At 39.1% G+C, this 24758-nt stretch overlaps 1 protein-coding gene across 1 annotated transcript in view; it reads left to right on the forward strand.

Moving 5' to 3' along the window:
* Positions 1–24758, forward strand: part of LOC136255302 (uncharacterized) — a 98404-nt gene that overhangs the window by 5269 nt on the left and 68377 nt on the right. Inside the window, exons 2-3 of the mRNA XM_066048029.1 lie at positions 20524–20808; positions 22527–22811. Of these exons, the coding sequence (XP_065904101.1) occupies positions 20524–20808; positions 22527–22811 (570 nt within the window). The remainder of the gene's footprint in view (positions 1–20523; positions 20809–22526; positions 22812–24758) is intronic.

A 24758-nucleotide genomic window follows, 5' to 3' on the forward strand; every position in this document is an offset into this window, starting at 1 on the left:
CTTCTATTAGAGAGTATCGTTCTGAGGACCTAACTATAAACTGATATAATTTTAAACTAATCTTCACATGCATACTGATGGCCAACTTTCTAGTACACTGATTCCCTCCACATCTGAGTCCCTCTGCTGGTGAAGCTTTCTAACATTATACGTATTCTTGGTCCTTCTGTTGATGGTCAACTATTGACAAAGTAATTCCAGGTGTCTTGACTCTTGTACTCCAGTACATTCAAGAAATCATGTGCCCACCACACACCCAAAACATAAACGTTAATACATTATGGTGGTAAATATACATAAACTATTCAACAGTTTATGCTGACCTGACATCATACGGTACGGTAGTACAGTATAGTAGGGATTATGCAGTTTTGGGCTTTCTTGCCCAAAAATATCACCCTAAAACTAACCTCAAATTTCCTTCATAATAGTGTGGCAGTATTGGTTAGGCATAGCCAAGCCCAAAAATGCCTTCAGAGTAAACCAAACCCTTCCAACAAGTTTCTACGGAATTTAAAAAATTTTCAATTTAGCAGAATTTTATTCTGACTAACTAACTTACTAACTAATTAACTGATGTCTTCAGCCAAGCATAACTCGACAATGGATAAGGCTACGGGCTTTATTATTTTACTGTTTGACATCGCTTCATCCCAAGACGTGCCATTTTGCCAACCGCAGTACATACAATGCACGTATCATGGACTTACCTTTGTCCTCCTTTGTGTTCCAGTTATTTTTGCTGACAATGCAAGGTGTTGATTTACGATAGTGTGATACGGCTTCCCTCTGGCTGTGTCATGCTTTTTGCCAACATTTCTGTAGCGACTGGATTCATAGCACAGAAGTTTCTTGTACTGCTCTTTGTTTGTAATGCTGTGTAATAAGTGGAGCATAGCTACAAATGAAGCATAATGGCTACCTCACTTTTCAGTATGTAATTGATTATTGGGGTGCGCATTCAGACACAAAATATTTTTATGGAATGCTTGGCGCCATTGTTTCTTTTAATGTGGTACACGTGGACTCAGTAGTCATAATTGTGTCTTTAAAAGTAAACAAACAAACAAGTAGATGGAAAAATTAGGAATTTTAAGCTGGATTGGGGATCAAAGAACAAAAAAGCAGAGAAATAAGCACGAACAGCTAAAAAGTTGTGAGGAGGTTGCCGATACCTGCAGATATACTAGTGGAGATCTAATCCCTAATTCAGTCATGGTTATAGACTGAAGAGTAGGGATTAGATGTCCACTAGTATATTTGCAGGTATAGGCAACCTCCCTTGTTTCACAACTTTTTAGCTGTTCCCTTGTTTTGTTCTTTGATCCCTAATCCAGCTTAAAATTCCTAACCTTTTCTTCTACTTGTATAATATATGACAACATTAATTTATTGCAGATGCTGCCTTGTAACTAGTCTCAGATAATTTCACATCAATCCTTTGCCATTTGCACCAGGCACATATAAACCTTCTTCACCTGTTATCACATCCTACCTAGACTCTTTGAGGAGGTTTGGCAGGTTTAGCAGGTTCGGCAGCCAAGTGTAGGCTGATCCAGATCATCTCACTTTTGGTGGGCCCCTCTTATTTCCAATTTATTCCCTACCCTTTTGGCTTGGGTAGGGAGCTGGATCACGTAGATATAACTATATCAAATAGCTAAATTGCTCTGAGAATGAGTAAGAGAGGCCCTCCTTTCACTGCATCCAAGGTGAGTTCCTGCCCCTTGGATTCTAACCTCTGGGTACTTAGTTCATCCAAGCTGAAAGTTACTTCCAAACCTCTCCTATTGGTATCTTCCACATCATCACATGCAACATACATGTATACTATTTATATATCCCCACACAAAGTTTTGCCAATATTACTACACCATAATCAGCATTAAAAGTTCTCATCTTTAGTTATAGTATCTACGTATGCTATAATATATATGTATGATTATCAATGTTCCTTACTGATTACCAAAGCTTTGGTTACCTTTGTAAGGATGTCTTTGGGAGTTCTGGAACTCTGAAATCTCCCAAGGGTTTCATCAATGAGTCCTGTAGTCCCTGCTGAGCAGCTGTTGTAGCAGCTCTGATTCGGAATCTTTAGCCTGTGTAGTTTCTTGCCGCAAGCCTGCTTTTGATAATGCTACCCTAACTGCTGTCACACAATATTCTCTTGTCATGTGTTCTCTATATGATTGAATAAAGAATGGGCCTGGCTTTGTACCTCTAGCCATCATGTAACTGACAACTACAGTTGCTGGGCATAAGTCTGTCTCAATAGCACCGATGTAAAGTGTTACCCCTTGTCAAAATGGGTCCATTTTTGAGGCTTTGATCTGTACCTGCAGAAATGTAGGATTTTTAGGCTATCTATCTGAATGTCTCCCTGGCACAAGTGCACGGTGGGGTTGTATTCTCCTATCTTGGGGGCTACTGCCTCTCCTGAAACTAAAGAAACAGAGGCATTAGGCTGCCCATGACATCTTAATATCAGCCTTGGTTGCCTCTCTTTCCAAACTCTCCTCATCTCTCGGAGTAATTGGAAGGCATTTATAAAATCCTGGATTTGTCAGTCTCTTGACCCCTTTTAATACATATTCCAACTGTAGCACTAATTTGGTCATGTCTAACTACTGCTAGGTAGCTTTAATAGTACCAGGGGTTAAGCCCTGACTATGAAGGTGGGATACAAATAGTATGAGGGTATTTGCAGTTGCCATTTGGATAGGCAATCAGGCGAGGGGCCTCACAGAACTTTACATAATGGCTTGCTCCTGTACAGTACACTTCTTGGTAGAGGACACTGTACCTGATGTAAACAGTTCTTGACCAGTGCGGAGAAAACCAGCCTGGCGTTTGACAAATCACTAGATCCACTGCCAGTTGAGGGATAATGGATGGGGGTGGTTGAGCTGTTGGGATCTCGGTAAAGAACAATGCTAGATTATTAATAGATATGGCACCAGCTGCTATGTTATTTTCCCGGGAGGTTTAGAGCATAATTGTGATGTGCTGATATAAGGAAGATACACTGTAGTAGGTACATAATTGAGATATCATCTTTTGACGACTGTGAATTGATGACTTCCACTACAGTGTGGTTGTCACAATGGACCAGAATCAATTTTTTTCCCCACCGGTCACCCCTTCATAATGCTATAATCACTATAGGAACTAACTCTTTGGCTGCAATTGACCAGTGCAATACATTGTCAGGCCATTGCAGCTGAAGCCTCAAATCACCTGTCCAAGCCCCACAGCCAAATGAGCTTGAAGCATCTGAATGTGTTTCTATATCTGGTATACCAGCCACCGGTTTCTCCAGCAAGCTGACACTGTTTCAGTCTTCCAGAAGCAAATGCCACCACACCAAATCTTATTAAGAAATACAGGTTCAGGTGACCCCTGTTGGTTCTTTTTGCACCCTTTCAGTAATTCAAACATCCTTCACAGGAACATTCTGCCTAGACGCACTGCTTTGCAAGTATGAGAAAGAGAGCCTATCAGTAATTGTAAGTCTTTTACTGAGCAAAATGACTTTTCATCTGAGAACTTTTACAGCCACTTTGTCACCAGGGCCTTCATATCCACATGTGGGAAACGGAGAATCATTTGGTTTGTGCCTATTCAATACCCAGGAATGTAAACAGGGCTGTTGGGCCTTCTACTTTCTCAGGAGCAATTGGGACTTTCAGTCACTAACACAGAGCAAGCAGTTTTTGCCGGTGTCTAGTACCTTCTTCTGCTTTAGGCTGTGATGTGATTTAAAAAAATCATCTAGATAGTGCAATACAAATGGAATTCCTTCAAATGTTAGCCTCCATTCCAGCACATCTGCTAGAGATGAATAAGTTATTTGTGTTGACCTAGGCCAAAGGAGAGGGCACAGTCCACAATCAGGTTTCTGTCCTAGCAGTGGGCGATCATCTGGATGAAAAAGTACTATGCAGTAAGCATTCTTAATATCCACTTTAGCTAAGATTGCACCCTCTCCGGGTGGGAGATTTCCCTTGCTGCATCTTCTACTTTTACATATGAGAGGAAGCACCAATCTCCCTTAATTCCATCTTAAACACTATGGTGTTGAGATTAGATGCCACTGGCCATTCTTCTTAGTGATCACCCTAAACCGACTCACTTGTGCCTGATTCACTTGTGCCTGATGCAGGATCAAGGAGTCCAACCACTTTACCCTCTTTGCACTGTTTTGTTTACAGGCATATTCCTAGGCTATCCAGGAGTGTTCTGCTGCTGAGTACATATTGCTATGCGATCTTTTTGTCTTGTGCTTTTGTTAGTTGAAATCTAGCCTGAAGCCCTGCCGGATTTCTTGAACTACATACTGGGCTAGTGACTTGTTGGGGTGACACACTAGATGCCATTCCCAGTCCTGCTAAATAAGTGGGGATGAGTTAAAACACAAGAACTTTGGGGTCACCCAATTTGTTGGTCTTCTACAACTTTCCAGCTGCCAGAGTTTGTTGATATCAGATTAATCTATACATATAAGCAGGGGAGCTGCATATGTAGGTACTGCCTGTATTTATAGCTCTCAAAAAAATCCACCATCATTATTGTATGACATAAATTTTATTAATTCACACAAATTCAATGATTATTAAAGTCCTGAACTACATGTATTATACTCACGTATCATACAGTATGATAGTAGTGTATGGTAGGGACAACAAAGAAATAGGCGTGGCTCACAAAATAACATCACCCAAAAACCAGCCTCAATTTTCCATGATGACAATGAGGCAGAATTGGTTAGGTAAAACTAAGTCCAAACAAGCTTTCAGATCGACCTGACACACTTTCAACAAGTTGCTACAGAATTTAAAAAAAAAATTATTTAATGGAATTTTCTTGTGACTGACTGACTGCCTAATGCCTTCAGAAAGTGTAACTCGATAACAGTTAAGGCTATGGGCCTGATTTTTTCACTGTTTGACATTGCTTTGGCCTTAGAAGTGCCTTTTGGCTTAACGCAGTACGTACAATGCATTCTTCATGAACTTACCAGTATCCTTCTCAGTGTCCCTTTCATCTTTACTGACAGCAAAAAGTGTCGATTTGGCAGTAGCACATGATGGCTTCCCTTTGTTACGGAAATTGTCCGTATTTTTCATAGTGACTATTTTGATTACAGAGGAGCTTTTAAATAGTTCTTAATTTGTACTGCTGTGTAAGACAATAATTGATATAGCTGGGTCGCCCGGCACTATTTCATTTTTTTGATTTGGTGGTAGCCCATGATGGCTTCCCTTTGTTATGGAAATTGTCCGTATTTTTCATAGTGACTATTTTGATTGCAGAGGAGCTTTTTAAACAGTTCTTAATTCGTACTGCTGTGTAAGACAATAATTGATATAGCTGGGGTGCGTGGCACCATTTCTTTCTTTCGGTATGCGTGGATTGCAGAGGTGCATTTGAACAGTACTTGATTCGAAATGCTGTGTAACGGGTTGAACATAGCTGACAATGAAGCGTAATGGATACTTCACTTTTCACACAATAATTCATATAGCTGGGGTGCATAGTGCCATTTCAGATGCAGTATGCGTTGGTTCAGCAGTCAAAATAATTATTTACAAAAAATTTAACAAACAAAAGTATGTAAAAAAATTGGAATTTTCACCTAGAGTAGGGACAATAGCACATCGATAAAAAGTACTGAAAAACTGGAGTGGTATATACACAATATTAAATCACAGTAAAACAATAAGAAGTGTTATATCCCTATTGTGCTCAAGATACCATAATGGAAATGCACAGTAGGAATATAACACTTTTTATTGTTTTGCTGTTATATTAATATCATGTACTACTCCAGCTTGTTTCAGTGATGTGCTATGGTCCCTACTCTAGTTGAAAATTCCATTATTGTGTACTTGCAATTGTTACAATCAAGCATGTACAGCAAATCAACTGCTTCACTTTCCAGCCCTGACTCTCAGTATGAACAGAGATGGTTAACTCTGACTCCCCTACCAGCCTGTTTGCAATGTATTGCAGGATGACAACCCCCGTCCCCCGTAATTTATGCATATGTGATGATATGAGTAGTCAACACCCTTATATCTTCCCTCATTTAAGTGTCAGCAATGAGGCCATACTTTTTTTTATGATGAACCTCATACTCAACAACTAAATACATACAGGTGCACAGTCATTATTATTAAAAGTCTTTGTACATCTTTAAATATAGTTCTCCACCCGTCCCTCTCTCTATGTAATAATAAACCTGCAGGAAGTTGATTCCACAGTAATACAGCTGTAACCTACCAGCTACACTGTACGTATGAACCGATCACAGGATTCTAAAATCACAAGAGTTTTGAACTCTGAAATGGTTAGCAGGATCATTATCATTGAAGTCTCTGTGATCTTCTTGCGGTAGTGGTGATAAATTTAGGACATAAAGTCAATAGATTACCAAATTTACCTTGTCCTTCACCAGCTAACAGCTGACAAACAAGGCCCATTATTGCAGCATTTGTGTGGTTACATAAGGATGGAAATATAGAGGAACTCATTATGTTCAATGCGTGTCTGTAAAGCATTGAGACGATGTAAATGTGTAAATGGGATGGTGCTGCACCAGAACACAAAACATATCCATATTCAATTGTTGGTCTCACCCATGGATTGTAGAGGACGGATAAGTCATGAGACTTTAACAAAGTTATGACATTGATGTAGCTGATCAAGTTGTTGCTTTCCATGAGTCAGCACCTTCACAATATGATCTTCACTTGTAAAAGAAGAGTCAAAAGTAAAACCAAGAATGTTAGTTGAGTTAACTTCAGAAATATTTTAATCATTCAGAAACAAAGGTGGATGTTCTGAAACATCTGTTTTTAAAGTGTTCCAATGATGTCTCCTCTTGGACATGGCCTGAAAATATGGTCTTTGAAGTCACACTTTCCTAGCATCTGAGCTTTTCCAGTGAAGCACATAGAAAATAAGGAAAAGTTATAAGTGCCTTAGGATTTGCTGCTGGAGACTGCCACTTGTCTTCTAAATGTGTCATCATAGGCTAGCCACAATAACCCCTTGGCTGGTTCTTAATGTTTACTATATATCCCAGCAGGTGTGGTACTCTCTCTGGCTTACTTTCTGCAATGACCCTTATGTAAGTAGCAAAGCATTACGCCTGGACTCTTATATCTATGGTACATCAGCGACTCCTCTGAGAGGTCTGCTCCCCATTGCCAGCAGACAGCTACATATCTGTGAGCACGTCCTGCATCTCTACAAACTCTCCCTTTCTTATTTTGTTGGCCAGCTTTGTCAGCACTGGGGGGAGAGCAGGATACAGCTCCTGGGGGTTTATCACCCTCCACGGTTTTGCCATCCAGAGCATGTATATAGGAAGTTTCCCAGACTTGTTGCTGCAAATTCCCTAATATTGTCCTGCAGATCCTGCCTCTGTACCGGCTGTCTGGAACCAGTATCTGTGATCAGTGGCAATCCCATGGGATCTAGCTGGGGAAAACTTGCTCCATCCAGGCCTGCAAAAAATACCAGTCAAGCCCTCAATAATATTTCTCTGCATGTGATGCACTAATGCTGTGTATTTTGCCTACAATTTATGACTACCAGTTGAGATGAGGTTGAGCTGTTCTTGCAAAGAGCGCTACACCATGGATGGATTTTTTTATAGAAATCAAAATAAAAATTAGATCCTCTGTTGGCAGACAATTGTGATCAAATTTTGTGAAAAAGGGGTCTTCCACACACATCCAATTTAACAACTCATAACTTCAGATTGGAAATGGCTATTGGTTTGAAATTTGGTCAGTAACATAGCATGGTGGATGGAGAAATTGTCAGCTTAAATATGTTTCTTGAACACTGACTTATGGTCTTCCCAGTTCACAGAATTGGATGTGTGTGGAAGACTCCTTTGCACAAATTCGGTCACAATTATAATCATTGACTTTGTGTTGGATGACCATGATCTGGGTTTACCACAAATATACTTATAGCGATAGTGTGCTTTTTTTAAAGCAGTGTAACTTTTTTAACATTGCACCTTTTTGTTTTGTGCAGCTTAGTGTCCACTTATGTATGCAGAAGTTCCTAGCTTCTTGCATTAGTGATTAAAAAGGGATCAGGTGATCATGAACATACTATAGAGGGCCAACTAAGCCACAAACATCCAATAACACATTCATCTACCCCTTTTAGGCTGAGAAGCCAAGCCTTCAACAATCTAATCATCCCCTTTAGTGTGTTAAAGATAATGGTCGACATGCCTGTACAATTACCTCACCTCACATTATTTTGTATCGGTCTAGCTTCTGCCTCCTGCTGAATACAGAGGGCAAATTTTTAGATGGCCAGCATTTTTCTTTTAGAATTCTGGCTTGCCTTTTAGAAAACATTTTTTCATAAAGATTCTGGTCCTGGAGGAGATTTTGAACAGCAGGACACTGGTCCAGAGGAGACACTGGTCTGTCATGGGAGGACACTGGTCCATTGGCAGCTCCTTAGATGCTGCTGTGGATGAAAACCCTCGGTGTACCATATCAATGATACTGGTCCTTCATTTTTTTCACGACATTTCACTAAGGCTTGTTGCCCTTTTTGGGGGAAGCTTAACCATGGGAATAAAGTTACGGCTCAACGATGAACTGCTTGAAGATTAGCCTGGTTGGGTATTCAAAGGTGGATGCTGTAGCCATAAAAGGCTGTCTGTTGTCTTGTTAATGACACCTGAGATGTGTTTCTCTAGCACTTCAGAGTCCTTCCTGGTGAAGTTCTTCTCCTGAAGCCTTCTCAACTGTCAACTCCATGGCTTGTTTAACATTCATTAACATTGATTTATTCATTCATCACCGATTATTCACCATAAATGTAATTCGATACCCAGGAGTAGTGCAGAGCTGCACCAGTGTGCATGTAGCTACTAATGAACTCCAGTACTGACAGTTTAGTGTGACTTTAAATTTTGCCACTGAAAACGGATGGTTTGCCTAAACCAAGTAAACCCTCAGACTACTTCCTTGATATATAATGATGCAACACTAGTTTTTCTAGGGTATCCAGCAAGCAGCTTTTCTATGTACTATTCTACAGTAACTTGTAATACAGATCCCAGACTGGGGCGGCTTACATCTAAATAATATTAAATATGATCACCACATATTAAATCGTGCAAACAGCATGTAATAGAGCAATTGAAGTAATAAATTTTATTAAACAAAACCTGAACAACTGCCCATCTGACACTACAGGTTTTTGCAATTGAATTCGTCGCCTTTGCAATTGAATTCGTCCCGTTTGCAATTGAATTCGTCAGTATTGCAATTGAATTCGTCCCGTTTCCAATTGAATTAGTCGGTTTTGCAATAGAATTCGTCGCGTTTGCATTACAATTCGTCATAAACAAAACGGCTCCAAGAAACCAACCCGTTTATTAAGAGATGAACTATTTATGCCTTGGAGAGTTACACTTGAGACACTAGAAGGTAATTGAAGCTGGTAGTACGCGAAGTTGATAGCTGTCTGACAAGTTAATTAGCTTGCTAGCGAGTGACCACACCCATCGCGAATGGCGTAGTAGAGTTTGGAATGTTGCTGGAGAGGCTGTAGAGGAAGAATTATTGCCTTATATAGAGTTGTTTAGTACTGTTGAACTTGAACAAGTTCTTGTAGCAGCTGCTACACCATGTTTTCGTGTTTGCTCCAGCTGCCATTCTTGTTACGGACGAATTTAACTGCAAAACCGTCGAATTCAATTGCAAAAGCGACGAACTCAATTGCAAACGGGACGAATTCAATTGCAAAGTCGCCGAATTCAATTGCAAAAACCTGTAAAAGAACAGTCTGACATTGTAAATCAATCGCTATTCATACACCAAGATGTGTATGGAGTTTCTTGATCTTCCTGTAATTGTATTGTACGTATCTTGTGGTATTGTAGCAGTACCAAAACACAGTCGCAGTCACCAGCAAACAATCGAACTGTAGATTTACGACTTCATTTATGTCATTCATATGTGACCATAAATGAGGAAAAGATTGTTGTCAAAAATTTTTTGTTGACATGAACATTAAAATGACGAATTATTTTCACCTATACAAAAAAATTTGCACATACTAATATTAACGTGTAGTTATTCCATCAAAATTTTTTTTGTCAATTGTGCCAGTGACGAAAATATGTTGCGTCGAAATTTTAATAGACAAAAATATTTTCTATGCTGAAATTTTCCTGATTTACGGTAGTTTGTAATGCTGTATAGGACTGAACATAGCTAAAGCCAAAAATTAATGTAATGGCCGCTTTACTATTTCAGCAACTGATAGTTGGGGCATGTGCTTAAAAGAAAACCATAAGCCTGGCACTATTCTTTCTTCTAATGCAGTATGCATGGATTCATCAGCCATAATAATGTTGAAAAAAAGTAATCAAACAAGCACAAGTAGGGATCAAAGAAAAAGTGGTGAAAAGGGAGGTTGCATACACTTGAAGATATATTGTAATTCCTAATTTAGTTGTGGTTATAGGGTTCAATGGCAGCTAGTATATCTTCAGGTGTGTGACCTCCCTTGTTTTGCTACTTGTTATTTCTCTGATCACTAATCTAGCTTAATTTTTTCTTGTACATTTAATAATTACTGAGTAGTTGTAATAAACCTCATGTTCTATAGACCACTTTGATAATTTTCCACCATTCCCTCTGCAATGTTTACATATTGACGGTGGTGGATTTTTATGATTTGACAGCTGTTACACCAACGTTTGTGTTATGGCATTTCATGCACATATGAACTATTTCATGCGATAATCATTCTATGTTTCATAGGCCTGAGCACAGCCACAATTTGGTGCCATTGCAACTCTTCACCTTACAGTACAAACTACCACCATTGATTATTGGCTGTTCCCACTGGTGGTACAGCTGTAGAGACTCCATAAGACCAATCGCATCACTTTGTTTTGAGCTGCAGCCTACCTGTCCATCTTGTGTTTAGTTTAAATCTGGTGTCAGGTTTCATTTCTATCAGTCTATCAGTCTCCATTATAAGTTGCTAGATCATAGATATACAGTGGGGCCTCGGACCCTACTTATCCGGATTCGCAGCTGACTAAACCACAGAAATGACTGCTCTATAAGAGTAGTGACTGTTCTATTAGGATAGTGTAATAATAACTAATACATGACAGAAAATGTCTGATAAATTTTCTTTAAGGTCATTTACACACAGTTTCAGAGATGTGGTCTTTTCAGACTTATGGACCACCAAGGTATTTGGATAAATGAGGTTCCACTGTAATGGAACACTCCCTGGTACATTTTCACTGCTTGAAAAAGGAGTCTTCTGTATCAGTGATGTAGTCATCTTGTTCAGCAGAGGCAGATCCAGAGTAGAGTTGTGCATAGCAATAGTTGGATTAGAAAACAAGTAATTAATGCAGTGCTCCTTTGATTATCCGAACATTTGGTAATCCGAATAGTAGAACTATTAGAATAACTTTGTCTAAGATGCATGTTCTATTGTTACAGGATGGGTTCCAGACGGATTCAACAGGAGCACGACGGGAACATAGCGACTTAATAACTCTTATTGTTCAGGACTCTCACGAGTGCACAATGCACACACATATATTTCACTACATAACACTGCCCTCTACAAAAAGAATGATGCCTGGAACAAAAGTGAAGTAATACAAAAACACCTAGAAAATATGATACTGGAGTGTATGCAAAGAGTCCAAACAATGGCTCCAGTTGAAGCATTTGCAATTACATTGTCACGCCCTCTGATGAGGCGGATTCTCAAATTGTACTCTTGAAAAGCAAGACTCCACAGGAGCAGCCTCTGGTTCTTGTTCTTCATTTTCTCAATCAAAACAAGGAGATTGTGATCTGCGTAAACTTCAACTGGAGCTATGGTGGTGCCCAAGTCCACATCAAAGTGTTGCTGCGATAACAAAAGAGCCAATGCCTCTTTTTCCATGGTAGAGTAATTTGTTAAATTTATAAGAGAAGTAACATACAGGGTGATCACTGCCACGATGCCCTTCTTGTAACAAAAACCAATGTCACTGGCATCAACTTGGAGCTTAAAAGGCTTTTCAGAATCAGGAGCCTTCAACACAGGTGCTGACAATAACAAGAATTTAGTCTTTTCAAAAGCATGTTGACATTCTGTGCTTCACACAATCTTCCTCTGTTTCTGTAGCAAAGTGGTAAGCAGTTTAGCAACAGTTGAGAAGTTATAAACAAAACTTGTGGTAATATCCTGCCATCTCCAAGAGCCTCATTACTTCACGCTTGTCTTCTGGGGTAGGGAAATTCACAGTGGCATCTTCCTTCAATGCTACTGGAGCTACTTCTCCCTGGCATACAATATGGCCAGAGAACACGACTCATGCTCTACAAAACTCACCCTTGGAGAGATTAACAGTGAGGTGTGATCCTCCCACTTTCCACTATAAAGCGCCAGGTCGTCTATGTAAGCATCACAGCCATCCAGTACAGAGATCACACTGTTCATCATTCTTTGGAAGGTTGCTGGCACATATTCTTCATGCCAAATGGCATGACACAGTACTGCAACAAACCCTGACAACTCTTGAGCTCACTTGGTCAATGGTACTTGCCAGTACCCCTTCACTAGATCAAACTTACTCACATACTTTACGTGACCAATTCTGTCAATACATTTATCCACCTGGGGAATCAGGTTGGAATCACTCTTAGAAATGTCACTGATCTTTCAAAAGTCAATACAAAATCTGGATGTGCCATCTGACTTTCATGGAGAGCTTCACTGGCTTTGGCTGGGTTCAATTATTCCATTCCGTAACATGTAGTCTACTTCATTCCTCATTAGCTTCAACTTCATTGGGTTAACTCTGTTGGGGTGCTGCTTAATAGGTGGTGTATTACCCACATCAACATCATGGATGGCAATACTGGTCTTCCCTGGTACACCAGGAAACAAAACAGCAAACTCACACAATAACTCTTTCAGCATCTCCTTACCTTGTACAGATAAGTGGCTTAGTTTCTGCTCCAAGTTCAACAATACAATAGAGTTTTTCAGTCTTGGACTTCTCCCTATCACTTCACACTCCTGTGTGGTAACATATTGCTCATCATTCTTCGCAACACAGTCTCTCTCCTTCCATCGACCAGGAGTCTTAACTAACTAGTCAATTTCATTAACCTTTTGCTCTACAGTATACAGACCACAGTAACATGCTTGTAATGGCTGGCCATGCATAGGTAGAGCACCACCACTCGGTCTCCTGGCTGAAAGGTACAGGATCTAGCTTCTTGTCATACCATAATTTCATTTGATCCTGTGAAAATTTCAAGTTTTTCTGTGCTAATTTATTAGCTACCCTCAGTCTCTCATGCACATCAGAGATATGCATAATAACACTCTGAGGAGTCATTATCATTGTTCAGCCAAGACTCCTTGAGCAGCTTCAGTGGGCCTTGGGGAAGATGACCATAAACTAATTCAAACAGGGAGAACCTCAAGGACTCTTGAGTTGATTCTCTGGCTGTAAACAATAGCAGGGGAATACCCTCATCCCAGTTATACTTTTGTGTCATATAATAGGTTCTCATCATAGTTTTCAAAGTTTGGTGGAACCTTTCAAGTGCCCCTTGGCTCTGTAGGTGATATGCTGTGAACTTAACCTGGTGAATACCTAGCTGAACCATAACACTCTGATACAACCCAGACATAAAGTTAGAACCTTGGTCTGACTGTACTACTTTTGGGAGCCCTACAAATGTGAAGAACGTGCTTAAAGCCTTCACAATCTTGTCTGCCTTTTGCTTCTGAGAGGGATGGCTTCTGGAAATCGTGTGGAGGAACACATTATTGTGAGGAGATACTGATTTCCTGCCCCTACACAATCCACAATAATACAACTAAAGGGTTCCTTCATAGCTGGGGAGATACAGGTGGGTTCTGGTTGGGTTTCTTAGCAAGATGACTTACATGACACGTTTTACAAAACTTCTCAACATCATGCAAACCAGGCCAATAAAAGTGACCCATAATTTTACGATGAGTTTTCTCAACACCAAGGTGACCAGCCAAAGGTGTTTCATGGGCCAACACTAAAATATCTCTTCTATAAGGTGGCGGGATCTGGTAAACTACACTCCACTCATGAGAGGCTGGAACATTAGGTGGCCTCCACTTTCTCATGAGCACAGTACAGCTATTTACAAAATAGCAGGGCTCCTTTCTTAGGTTTGATATTTCTGGATCTCGTTCCTGTTCTATAACTAACTTAGATGGAGATAATCCTGGTTGCTCTACATCATCTCCTGACTGTTTAGTCGACTCATGCTCTCTACTTGTTTCCTGTCTAACCATTTCATTAACTGTAGACACATTTGAAAGTTCATTTCGTCTACTCTTATCCTGTGCTGCCTTCTCAGCCTTGGCCATTGCACGGGTTACAGCACATGATGGAAATAAGTTATTGACTTGTTTTCTCTGTGTGGCCATACAGGAAACATCTGATACCTGTGGGTCACCCAGGACCTTAACTTGTTTCCTGCCAAGTCATTCCCTAATATCATTGAAATACCATTCACAGGTAGGGTGGGTTGTAGCCCTACAAAAACAGCACCTGAGACTATGTCTGAATGCAGACCAATTAAATGTAGAGGTACCCTGATGACTCCCATTTTGACACCCTGCTGTAGTACACTAACTCCAGCTGAGGAACACACTGTCCAGAATTAATGATTGTGTAGCACCAGTGTCTCTTAGCACATTGATTGGTATCTTCTTCTCACTTCCCTCGAGATAAACAAATCCCTTTGACACAAATGGTGACAGACTGCTCTCTGCTACAGTCAACTTCTCTTGCTTCTTGGTTTCCTTTGCTGAACTTTCAATAGCCTTTTGTGTGATCATTAAGTCTGGATCTACCCTTTGATTCTTCTTTTCTAAGGCTCTACATTCCAACATCACATGGCCCTTCTTCTTATAGTAGTAGCAGGTTGGATCAGCTGAAAATTGTTGGCTTCTCCAGACTGCTGGATCAGTAAAGGTGCACCCAGATGTTTGAGAACTACCACCACCAGTTGGGATGGTACCAGAACTACCTTTGAGAGCAATACAAGATTGTGATTCCCCAGAATGTATGAACAGATTTATGATAATCATCAGCCAACACTGTAGCCTGGTGGAGGTTTTCCACCTTTGGAACTTTCTTGTACAGTTAAGGATGAGTAAACCGCTCTGGCTTTTCCTACAAGACCACTTTGTAGAAGCAATGTCCATGTATCCTTAGGTAGCTTTGTGCTATTTTCTTGAAGTGCACAAAGTACTTGTCAACCTCAGTTCCAGAAAAACTGAGAACTATGTTACCCACGTCAAAAATTGGTTCTCTACTCCCTGTCTCTGTTGAACTTGTAGGATGAAGCACAGCCGGCACTGTTTTGGTTAATTCTAGTTCCTTTAACCTTAGTTGAATCTCCAACTCTTTCTCTCTTAACTGTAGCTCTTTTACCTTTATTTCTGCTTCCCTTTCTTTAGCTCTCTCCCAGTTCTAACTACCGAAGGGCAGTTACTGACTCTATAGGTTCTTCTACTTCATCAGAAATAAGTTCCTCCTCACGTAAATAATCTATAATCATCTGCCAAATTTCCTCCTTCATGCCGCTGTAGTGCTCTGCCACTCGTGCCAACTCGGTTCACTTTAGCAAAGATAACGCCTTAATTGATGGCTCAGCAGTGAAGGATTCGATATGTAGTGACATATAGTTCAAAACAAGATGAATTCAACAAGTTTCCAAAGTCAGTTCCAATTAGTGCTCACTGAGAAGTTCATTCAGTAACTGTTCTTGGAGTCCTGTATTAAAAAAATGGAAACAACGAAGTCGCTTTACTACTGTACAGGACAAGTGTCACCTAATCAGGTATCATTAATCCGGTACCAAGGATCAAGGCTTAGGGGTTTGTGAACCACAAGAAGAGATATAGCAATGACAACCAACAAGAGCAGCAAAGTAAAGGTATCTCTCCTTATTTGCTCCCGGACAAGCTTTTAAGTCTGTTACAGGACAGGTTCAGACAGATTCAACAGGAGTACAATGGCAACGCAGTGACTTAACAAGTCTTACTGTTTAGGACTATCACACATGTGCAATGCACACACATAATATATTCCATTATATATCACTATTACAGTATTTGAACAGGACCCTGTGTACAAATGAATGGGCTTTGATTATCTGAACATGTCTTGGTCTCACCTTGGTCCCAGGGAGGTCAGATAATCAAGGGAGCACTGTACCATAATCAGAAATTAGTTGCAATAGGAGATAATTAGCCTATTCAGTTACAGTAGTAGTGGAGGGCTGGTGTCAAAGGCTCCGCCATGTACTTAAGTAATTTGTTTACGTTTTGTAGTAACCACAAAGTCAATTGGAACCTACTATCAGGTATCGGTTAACTATTGGCAAAAAATATTGGCCTTGCCTAAAAAGTGGGAATCGGTACGACACTATGCTGAACCTTGAGATGGTGAAAATAATTAATAATGATTTTGGACTGAAGTATTTAATGAGGTTAACAGTGTGTTAGTCACAGCTAATACCACAGGTTTCTAATTACTGCAGAATGACCAATTATCAGCCTTTACAAATTACCAATCCGATAATTAGTACAACTCTACTTTGGTCATCTGTCCGTCCACGGTCAGAGATAGTCAACTATATACGCACACTTTAAATTGTCATTACTACTTCAGGGGTGTAGTCAGGTATTTTCAAAGGAAGTTTCTAACAACAGCATGGAGTTACCAGATGCTGAAGTCCAGAAATGTAGCCCTCAGCAGATGAGAGACTTTGAATATTTTATTAGTTTAACAGATTGTTATTTCTTGTACAGTATGAAGGAAATCAGTTACATGTATATTTCTATAACCCACAGTAGCTAGGGAACACACATACTGAAAAGAAACTGCTGATGGAATAACTAGAAGAGGCTGTAATGCTCCAAAAATTGAGCATTATGCTTTTGAGCAGTGCTAAAAAATCACTATGCTTTCAATTCTCCCCAAATTATGCCACAATTTATGGCCAATATTTTGCATGTATAAGACCATTTACACTGATTTTTTTGCTTCTGTGTTTTATTTTTTAGCTGATTGATATAGTATGTATGTGACTGTTTTAAGTATGTATGTGACTGTTTTATTAGAGTAGTAATATTGTGTGACTGTTTTATTAGAATTTCTAACTGCTCTATTAGAGTATCTCAATATTTGTATATGTAATAGGATGGATGGCTGTGGTATTTGGGATTAATAGTGTGAGCATTGTAAACAGGAAGAAGTAAAATAGTGCGAGGCAAAGCTGAGCACTATTTCCTTCCTGTTTACAATGCGAGAACTATTAATCCCGAATACAACAGCCATCCGTCCTATTGCAAATTAATCCGACAACCATAGCAACTGTTACTAGGCAACAGAAATTCAAAAAAATAACCATTGCAAAAGACATATCACACTTAGCAACCATTGCTATGGTCTCAAAATGATATTTAATATAGCAATGGTTACCTAGCAACCATTGCTAAGCAACCACATTGTGTCATACCTGGGGGCATCTATCACTATGGTAACAATAGTTGTCAAGTTGGACATTTATTTCTAATATAAACACACCACACTATTTTAGCCAATCAAATTAGTGTTATAGATTTTTGTCATGGGACCTTGACAAACAAGTGTAATACTAATTGTATTGGCTAATCGCTTGACGTACTTCAATATAATACGTCAAGCTGCTATTGAGAGTATTATACAGTAACACATTCAGTTGTTGGATTATTAATAGTAAAATTTCCACTATTATCACCTCAAATTGCTGGTATAATTCCTGATTCCTACGCATATCTATTATGCCCAAAATTATGCCAGCATAATTGCTGTATCCCTATAGGAATATCTCAATTATTATTTTTGACTTATAGTATACATATTTTAAATTTATCTTGCATATATACCAAAGTGATATAATTAAGTAAGGGAAGCCTACTTATCCACATAACCTAAATTATGCAGACACACAGTTAAGTATTAAGCTCACACTCAGTTTTACATCGTCTATAAAATACATTGGTGTAATAAAATTCTTTATGCAATGGAAATGATAACCCTACAATTGAACGCTCAACATTATTGCAGTGATGAAGTTCCTCCTCATATCAATAAATCTGTTATATTTATATGACTACTGTATTAGAATATACTGTATTTAGTTGGTTAAATGCTACACCTTCAATAGTAGCTGTACTTGAGTGATTGATTTTGAATATAAGGGCTTTAGCATCATTTTCAAGCATCAAGTGGTGGTCAAAATCAAATAATCGCTGCATTGATTTTAGGAGCCACAGTAATAAACACTGTGTTGTTTAATCAAGTAAATATGGTACTACCTGACTGCTGCTGTATTAGGGTAACTCGATCTTAGTAAGCAACCTTTTAAGACGGCTCAATGGGACATTGTTTCCTGAGAGATAAATCTAAGCCGCATGCTCTAACTCACTCTGTACCTTCTCTCTGAATTTAGAATAAAGTTCATTACTTGTAGTTGTGGTGCCTTGGAATACCTCAGCCTAGAGAACTAGATGATGGTTCTCATCACTGTAGTAGTACTAAGATCGTCAAATGATGACTATGTAGCTCTGATTCATTGTGAGACTGATCATGTTGCCTAGTGTTTTGTTAACTGAACAATTATTTCCCTAAACAAAAATACGTACCTCCCGGTCCATTCATCTATCTACAGTACACGACTGACTAAGTCTCCACCAAATCTACACAAATAATGTTATAACAAAAGTTTAATATATAAATGTAACTATTCTCAAACTATTTTCAGGCACTTTTCCATGCTTCTTGGTCAAATGCTTTTTGGATAGGTACTACGTCAATCTAACAATCGTGTTTGGTTCCAATCTATTCAACTGTTGAGATTCTCCTTTGGACTGTCTTGCTTCTAAAGGAAGCTACGTATGAACTTGTCTGAAACTCCCTGAGCTGTCTTATTATGGCTCCAGCCTTCCTGTTTTACTCTGTTTACTGGAGCCACTAAATTTTCATCAAACACAAACTCCTAGATTTTACCCCAATTTTATATCAAACTCACTAATTATTTTGTTAGTACTTCTAGGTAAAATTTATAAACATTATTTTGCGTGTAAAAATTTAGTACTAACCAGGTAAGAATCCTTTAATGATGCCATGCACTATATGCCACATTGTCTGCACATTTTATTTTGTCCCAGAATAACAAGTATTTGCATAATAGTATTTTATCCACATGATTTTCAAGTGAGAATACACATTACTGATTTGCTATTATCTGTACCAGACAATATTAAAGGGCTGCTCTAACATGATTTTGAGCTACATAGACTTCCTGTGCAACATATCTTTAATTGGAGCTGCTATAAAAATGTACATTAAGCCACTCTCTAATAGATTGTACGGCAACAACACGCAGTTGCACAATGAAGAACAAGTAACTCCACCATAAGAACACACACACACACACACACACACATATATATATAAATATATTCCAAAGAATATGTAGCAACAACAAAATACTAACAACTTTTCATCTAAGAGATACCCTTCTGTTTTTCTGAGATAAGCAAAACAAATACACACACTTTCTCTGCTTACATATGTTGTAAAGAAGACACAATCTGGGTGCACAGCACATTGAGTAATGTAGCAAATCGTTACATTGAAAATTATACACACTTTGTTATGCATTTGGTAAGCAATACACAACAATGCTACACATTGTCACCAGGGGAAGAAACAACAGTCAATTCTTTGCTGTATCAGAAATCTCACCAACAAACTTATATTGAAGTCATGATAATTGAAGTGCTTGGATAGCAGAGATCCTTTTAATCAAAAATCCATTACTCTGCATCGGAATAGTGAAAGTTTCTGTGTTGGAAACTGACTGCAGTAGTACATATGACCTGCAACATAAGATACATGCATGTATTTCAATTAACACTTTGGACCAGTATGTCAGTCCATACAACACCAGCATAATAAGTATAATCCTTTTACTCTATTTGGAGGCTCTGTCTCCTGATAGTGAAAGGTGGTACTGTGTTGCTCAGGCACAGCAGAAATTACCACAAATACGGCATGTCACTCAGGATCAACTCACACTTCAGAAAGTTAAACTTGATAATACGGTACATCTTTGTGTACATAATAGCATTCTCATAAACCAGTGACTTTTAGTGTGCAACAAACCAATAAAATAACCTTAGTGCAGCATATTTACTGTACATGTATACAAAATCATGTCTTTTTGGTATGTAACACTATTTGATAAGTAACATCTTGTTCATTTAGTAATTTGTATGTATGCCACTATATACTTGATAACAACAAATAAGTGCATCATGATGTGATGATACTGCTACAGCGTATTGGTCTTAACAGCAAGCACATTTTGATTTACTATTATCATGCATCTACTGTAGGTAAATCCAGACCAAGTTTAAAGCAGTTACAATTTGCCAAAATCACTACAGCAATGAGTTCCAAATGGTATGAGCTTGGAATAGCACTACTAGATGATAATCAGGTTAGACAGTTGAAAGTGATCAAGGCAGACAGTGGTGAAGTAACTAGACGATGTTCAGCGATGTTAAGTTACTGGCTTGAAACTCATCCTGATGTCACTTGGAATGATCTAGTGGCTGGATTCAGGGCACCTGGTGTAGAAATGAATAAACTTGCTGCCACCATAGAAAAACAATTTGCAGGTAGATTATTTTATTTGTAATAATAAAATGCAGTTAAAGCACTAGTTTGTAATCAATGTGAAAAGTAATAAATGTGGATTATAACATAGTAATGTCGGTAAAGTCCAAGTTTAGCTCTACATTTGTTAGACAGAAGTATCTGTTGATTCACAACTTTTTAGCACATGGGATACCTACATTTATAGCTCAGTATCCCATCATATTTTAAAGATCATACTCACTATTAAACAGTACAGTAGTATTGTGCAGTGAAAACCTTTACAGAATAATATTAGTCCAACACCATAAAAATAAGCAAATAGTTTCAGGTGGCTGGATATAGAATTTAAAAAAAAATCACTGCCTGCCTGCCTGCATGATGTGTCGTTTGACCTCTTGCCTTGCAACTGTGGTCAGACAGGTAGGCAGGCTGGCAGACCAAAATGGCAATTATTTTAATCTCCAATAACTGGCCAATTGTTTGAGTTTTCTTGTTTGTCAATGCTGGATTAATTTTGATGATAGATGGACTAATATTATGTACAAATATATTAGGTAATGTCAAGTTTGATTAGGGATCATAGAAAAAAGTAGTGAAACAAGGGAGGTTGTCTACACCTGCAAATATACTAGTGAAATGTTTATGACTGCGTGATGAACCCACATCAAAAGAAAGAATAGCACCAGAGTTAATGTTTTCATCTAAATGCGTGCCCAGCTATCAATCACTGACTCAAGTGAAGTGGCCATTCCACTTCACTTTCAGCTATGTTCAGCCCATTACGCAGCACTACAAATGAAGAACAGAGGAGAAGCACCTCACCACAAAAAATACGGATGATTCTCATGCCTAAACTATCAATTACTGACTCGAAAGTGAAATGGCCGTTATGGTTTGCTTTTATCTATTTTCAGCCCATTACACTGTGTTACAAATGAAGAACAGTATTTAGAAGCGCCTATGCAATCCAGCTACTATGGAAATATGGACAATACGGACGATTCCTGTTTACAAATGGTGAGTCATGCATTGTGCTACTGTGAATTGACACCAGCAGAAAGAAATGGGACACAAAGGAAGACAAAGGTAAGTACATGATGCGTGCATTTTATGTACTGCTATTGGCAAAAGACATATCCTGGATGTTGAACAGTGAAAAAAATCAATTAACCGTTATTGAGTTACATTTGTCTGAAGGCACCAGGCAGGCAGGTGGGTGGGCGGGCGGGCAGGCAGGTGGGTGGGCGGGCGGGCAGGCAGGTGGGTGGGCGGGCGGGCAGGCAGGTGGGTGGGCGGGCGGGCAGGCAGGTGGGTGGGCGGGCGGGCAGGCAGGTGGGTGGGCGGGCGGGCAGGCAGGCAGTTTGTCAGTCAGTAGAAACCTCCAATGAATAATTATTTTGTTTTAACATATTTTGTAGCTATGTATTGGAAGCAGCATACTGAAGGTACTTTTGGGCTTGATTATACTTAATCAATACTGATAAGGCACAAGGATGATATTGTGAAGCTAATTTTTGGGTAATTTTTTTGGCAAGAAAGACCCAAACCTCCATGATCCCTAATATACAGTACTACCATACTGTATGATTCCGTAAAGATGATTTTCATCATGCAAGATGTCTTTAGAATGATTTTTAGAGGCAGCATTTAGGTGGCACCCATAATGTTAGGGCGATCCCTATTAAAACAGTACTACTGTATGGTTTGATAGTTTACCATTGATGATTTTGTCCTCTAGGTGATTCTAGGCCAACTTTGAAGCAGCTACAGTTTGCGAAAATTTCTACTGCAGTGAGTTCCAAATGGTATGAGCTTGGAATAGCATTACTAGATGATGACCAAGTGGGGCAGTTAAAAGTCATCAAGGCAGACAGTGATGAATTAACAAGACAATGTTCTGAAATGTTAAGTTACTGGCTTGAAACTCATTCCGATGTCACTTGGAATGATCTAGTGGCTGGACTGAGGGCACCAGGTGTTGAGATGAACGAACTGGCTACAACTATAGAAGGACAACTTACAGGTATACACAATAAATGTTCATCTTGTATTAATCACTTTCTTATAGTGCATATAGCGGACACCTCAATAAAGGCACAATGCCATTTGGATACCTTAATAGTTAGATCCCAGCCAACTATATGCTGGCAACCTGTAAAAAGGATGTTATAACCTTTCCAATTGCACGCAACAGAGAACCCATAACTTGACTTGTGAACTAGATACTGAAAAATTATTAATTATAAAAGTGAAGCAGGCATCTAAGTGATAAAAAGTAGTGAAATAAGAGATAAATGATGTTTTTACAGCATAGCTGTGTGAGGAAATCCCTACATTGGTATGTTACAACACCCCAATCATTTTGCTCAATGCCAAAGTAGGGATTTTCCCTATGCTCTAATACCATCATTCATCTCTTGTCTCATAACAATTTATCGCTTGGATTCCTTAAATTAAGAATTTTTAATATACTATTTTGTTTGGTTTTTGTTATAGCATACAGCTATACATGTGTGACTGTTCTATAGGGCAACTGTTGTGTTAGAGTAGCTCGAGTCAGCCTTTTACCTACCGTGGTGTATGTCACTAATACTGTGCTATCTATCACTGCTAGACTAATAAATAGGGTGTGTGGTCACTGTGATCATGTAAATAGATTTTTAAAAGTAGTCTTTGCACTAGATCACTTGTAATCCATTAATGGGCATGGCCTCAATCCAATCAGAGGTATCTACTGAGCATAAGCGCTTTAAATATTCTGTTCAAGGAAAAGTGTTGATATCGGGCTGAAATTTCAGCCATTTTTTGGCCACCCCTAACAACCATGTAGAGTGAGGGTGACTTGTTTATATGTGACTGTCTCTGGGAAAACTGGTCTTATTGTTCATTTAATAGTATTGAGAAATGCCGGTTTTAAATATTCAGGGTGTTGTAGCTGGCCAATGGTGGTAGGTATGCATACCAAATTTTCACACATTTTACAACAATTCCTTACCTTCCAGATCATCTAATGAAGAAGTAATCAACAGCTAAGTTTCCCACCATTTTAGATAGTTTTTAAACCGTGGTTGACTGTATCAGGTGAGCTCCAAAAGGGTGGGAGGTGGGGGGGCTGGAAGGCAGGCAAGATGGTGTTCAAAAATTGAAAAGGAACGTGTTGGGATGAATTAGGACAAGTTATGGCCTTTCAGGGCTCAGAACTGGCTAAAATGAAAGGAAATTTACAGCACAGGTCATTGTACAATACCACGGAGCTGTACAGCCACACACAACCATCTCCTGGTTGGCCAGGGCTCCATCAAGAGCCCAGACCACTCACACGGCTTGCCACTGTGCTTGAAAAAAGGAGCCAGCAAAAGCAGACCACTTTACTCTGGTCGACTGTGACAATGAAATTTGATAGTGCATTCATTAAGCTTTATGTTTGTGTGAATAAATTGAACTTCCTGTCTTGGGCGATAAGACCGGTTTTTGTAGATCCAGTCACATATGTGTGACTTGCCAGCATGCAGGGTGACTTGTTTGTAATGCCACCTCTCTAACAGCCATTTATTGGCCACCTGATTTTACATATTTTTTCATCCTGGCTTTTTGGAGGCTGAACCCTTTTTTCACAGCTTGGCTGTTCTGGTATATGGTAGATATCACTTCTTTCGTATTTGTATACTCCAGCTTTGGAGCTTGTCTTTTCCTTTACTGCAGAAAGGAGGAAGAGATCAAGAGCTAAATTCTGTGTATTCTAATGATTTTCTTTTGCAAAATTTAATACTGTATGTAAGTTATCACACATGTCCTCTCTCCTACAGGTTGGCCAACAACTAGGCTGACTTGTAGCAGAAATCTCTATAAGGTAACTTGTTTATAGATGTAGTTTGACTCTCTACAGGGTGACGTCCCTTTAGCTGAACTCACCACAGGATGATTTTGTTGTAGCTAAGCTCTCTACAGGGTGACTTGTTTGTAGCTGAAC

This window comes from Dysidea avara, chromosome 5 (genome assembly GCF_963678975.1).
Source record: "Dysidea avara chromosome 5, odDysAvar1.4, whole genome shotgun sequence".
In the NCBI taxonomy this organism is placed as follows: domain Eukaryota; kingdom Metazoa; phylum Porifera; class Demospongiae; order Dictyoceratida; family Dysideidae; genus Dysidea; species Dysidea avara.